The sequence below is a fragment of the Ctenocephalides felis genome, unplaced genomic scaffold (assembly GCF_003426905.1).
Source record: "Ctenocephalides felis isolate EL2017-DRISC unplaced genomic scaffold, ASM342690v1 CF-g0.4_SCAFFOLD_02676, whole genome shotgun sequence".
Taxonomy (NCBI): domain Eukaryota; kingdom Metazoa; phylum Arthropoda; class Insecta; order Siphonaptera; family Pulicidae; genus Ctenocephalides; species Ctenocephalides felis.
The window spans coordinates 41,884-45,430 of record NW_020538830.1 but is presented as its reverse complement, the minus strand read 5'-3'; the positions used below and the strand labels follow the sequence as shown (position 1 = coordinate 45,430).

General features: G+C 29.0%; 1 protein-coding gene across 1 annotated transcript; it reads left to right on the top strand.

The window, feature by feature from the left end:
• The first annotated feature begins 756 nt into the window (after nucleotides 1–756).
• LOC113381195 lies at nucleotides 757–2,497 on the top strand. The gene is made up of 2 exons (XM_026620160.1): nucleotides 757–1,675; nucleotides 2,457–2,497. Exons 1-2 carry the CDS (start codon nucleotides 757–759, stop codon nucleotides 2,495–2,497), a joined length of 960 nt encoding a protein of 319 aa, XP_026475945.1.
• The last annotated feature ends 1,050 nt before the right edge of the window (nucleotides 2,498–3,547 follow it).

The following is a 3,547-nucleotide window of genomic DNA, read 5'->3' as shown; positions in this document are numbered from 1 at the left end:
TACTACTTTTGGAGACAATTATTTATTTTGCCATCTCCTCAAACATTGAAAAAGTTACTTTCAGAGATACCTTTGTATAGCGGTATTAATGAGTGTCTTTTTAATACATTAGGTTCAGCTATTTCTCTTAAAAAGTATGAAAGTAGCAAATACTGTGTTTTGATGTTTGATGAAATATCACTATCTACAGAGTTGTCATATGATCAGAAAAAGGATCACATTGTTGGCTTTGTAGAGCTAGCAAATGGCAGAAAATATTTATTTGCGGATCATGCACTTGTTTTCATGATAAAAGGAGTAAAAGATCGTTGGAAGCAACCGGTTGCTTTTTACTTTTCCGAAGGTGGGGTAAATAGTTCTGATTTAAAATCTCTTATTGTTGATGTGGCAAGAAAGTTATTTAGTATCGGACTAAATGTTATTGCCACAGTTTGCGACCAATATGCAGCAAATTGCAAAGTGGTTAATATGCTTTTAAAAGATACAGAAGAGTATTATAAAGCTAATAACCTTCAATGGAATAAATTGTTTTTCGAAATAGATGGCCATGAGATAGTTCCTTTATATGATCCTCCACATTTGTTAAAGTGCATAAGGAATAATTTTGCTAAGTACAACGTTAAATTTATAGGTTTAAGTGGGCTCGAATAAGAAGCATCTTGGAAAGACATCATAGATTATTATAACTATGATTCAAATTCAAGATTCTTTCGTCGTTGCCCCAAATTAACTGAACACCATCTTGATCAAACAAAAATGAAATGTATGAAGGTCAGTCTTGCTGGGCAAGTATTTTCTCAACTAGGACTTCAAAATTCTCTTTACCAAGCAGCAGGTGGAAGTGTAACTTCATATGGTACTGGAGAATTTTTGATGTTCATGGACTACTTATTTGATAGTGTCAATGGGTTATCTAAATTGCCATTGAATGCAAAACAATTTCGATGTGCAATTTCAAGTAAGTCTCCCCATACTATATTTTGGCGTGAAGCTAAATTAGTTTTGAATTCAATGCAGTTCGTAAAAAGTAGGGGTTTTGCAAAACCTCCTTGCATCAAAAACTGGATTAGTACAATAGAAGGCTTGAACTATATTTGGAATAAATTAAAATGTGTCCAGGGATTTTCTTATTTATGCACCAGAAATTTTAATCAAGATCCCTTGGAGAATTTTTTTGATTGCATAAGAAGTCATGGGGGTTCAAATACTAATCCAAGTTGTCACTCTTTTGTGTCTGCCTTTCGGACTTTGCTTGTCAACAATTTATCATCTCGCCATTCACCGTCTTCTAATTGTGAAATCGATGATACAACTGGGTTACTTGCCACATTTCGAGTGTTTTTAAATAATGAAGATGTCTTGGAAACTGACACTCTGATCAATATGTCTATTGCCTCAGAGCCGTTCATTTTCCAGGACATGTCATTGTACAGTAAGACTGCTAATGCTTACGTTGCAGGATATTGTACTAAGAAACTTCTCGGATATGTTGGTGAATGCCACATTTGTGCATCTGAACTTTTAGGAGATCCGATTGGCAGGGATGAAGCTTCTTGGATTGCATCTAGGGATTACACAGGCCATTCACTTTTGGTTCCAGGAACTGTATTTTTTGATCTATTTATTAAATGCAGTCAGGTACTGGATCATTTCATTAAAGATTTATGTATTGATGGTAAATTGAAGATGAAATTTCAAATAATATTAGAAAAACATGTACTAGATAATTTCAATTTTCTTTGCCAAAAGCATAACTTAAAACAAATTTTTCTAGATTCTTTTATAGTATTTTTTATAAACACCTGGAATAGAACTGTAAATAGATATCTTACAGGAAAATATATAAATGAAAATGAGCAGGATCCAGTAAAAAAAACGGCTTTCAAATTTTTAGTACTCTCATTCTTATTTATATATTTTCTGGAGAAAACAATTCTTATTCCCACTATAATTTTATTTATGAGTTTCAATTTTTTATTACTCTCATTTTTATTTCAATAAACATGTTTTTCTAAATTATTTATAATTGATTTTAGTTTTTCCATTATTACTATATAAAATGATTTCAGTATAATGCATTTCATAAATATTTCTAGTTTTGCATCCTGTTTCTTGCTGGTGTGGTTTGTGTAATTTCTATATCAATTCTAAGATTCTCTCTCTTTGATTTAATAAATTGTTGAAAGGAACTTAAATAAAGATTCTTTTTATTTTATTTTTTAAATTATTATTATTTTTTTTATTTTTTTTTCAATATTTCATTTTTTTATTTTTCTTCATTTACTTTTTTCCTTTTTATGGTCTGCATTGAATACATCTGGGTTCTTTTGACACTATCAAATCATAGATGATCACTTCACATCTTGGTGGCAATCATATAATTTTATTTTTGTTTGATGAAAATGGTTTTAATATAAGTTTATTGTTATATTTAATAACTTTATTTATTACGTTAGGAAATGTGAGGACTTATGAAGCAAAGCTATCTCATGCCTAATATTTGAATGCATTTCCATTGAGGGTTAGTGATATAATATTCTTCGCTAAATAACTTGAGCAGCATTCCAATATAGTATTTAATTTCAGGATATATTTGCTACTCATATTCGAAATCAAAAACGTTGCTTTTACTTTTTAATTCATCAACGACTGCATGTGCATAAAACTTTTTTCTGTTCATTGTAAACACAATGTGATACTTTCTGATCTTTTATGACAATTTTGATGATAATGTTTTCATCATAATCATAACACGGTTGAATGTAATGTTTTAAAAACACTCATACACAGACACTATTCAAACATTTCTTTTGACTGGAGCTTAATTGATGATTGATTAGATAGCAAAGTGACTATTAAATGCAGAGTTAATAATGAATAATGTCTCGTAAATGAATTTTAATCCTAGGAATTTAGTGTTTTTTCAATTTTGATATCAATATTTTATGTTTTTTGGACTTTTTTGTTTGCGAAGTATTTTTTCTTTTTAACAAATTATCTGTTCTTTTTATCTTTTTAAATTTTTGCATTACTTGTTATTCCTTCTAGTTTTGTGATTCCGGCTAAATTTGTCATTCTATCGTCAATACTCCTGCGCTTTTCTCTTCTTAGTTTTTATGTTTCTAATATATTATTATTAGTCTTTAAGTAATTAATATTAATAAGTTATTTCTCTTTAATTTGTGGTACTTTAGATATATGTCTGTAATATACTTTAGTTAATATTAGTCAGTAATTTCTGTTTTGTTTATAATTTTATATTGTATAATGTTATATATATATTTATAGTTTGTGATTCACAAATATGTTTGTGATATATTTGAAAATATATTTTGTATTCCGTATGTTTTGTTCTTATTTCTAATATCAAAATTTTATCAGATTTTTTCGCTGTGTTGATTATATGAACAAATGTAGAAGTAATACCAGGGGTTAATTCACAAAATGTACATGTGCTGCCATCAATAATCTTAGCTCCGCACTTCAATCGATGAAACGTCAAATCGCCCGACATAGCTATCTATTTATTTTTTATTTATTTTTTTTT

Bases quoted from the DNA above. Each gene is read 5' to 3' on its own strand.
- LOC113381195 (XM_026620160.1), top strand. From the start codon at position 757: ATGAAATGTATGAAGGTCAGTCTTGCTGGGCAAGTATTTTCTCAACTA. The intron at 1,676-2,456 runs GTAAATTGAAGA...TTATTACGTTAG, and splicing joins TAAAGATTTATGTATTGATG to GAAATGTGAGGACTTATGAA.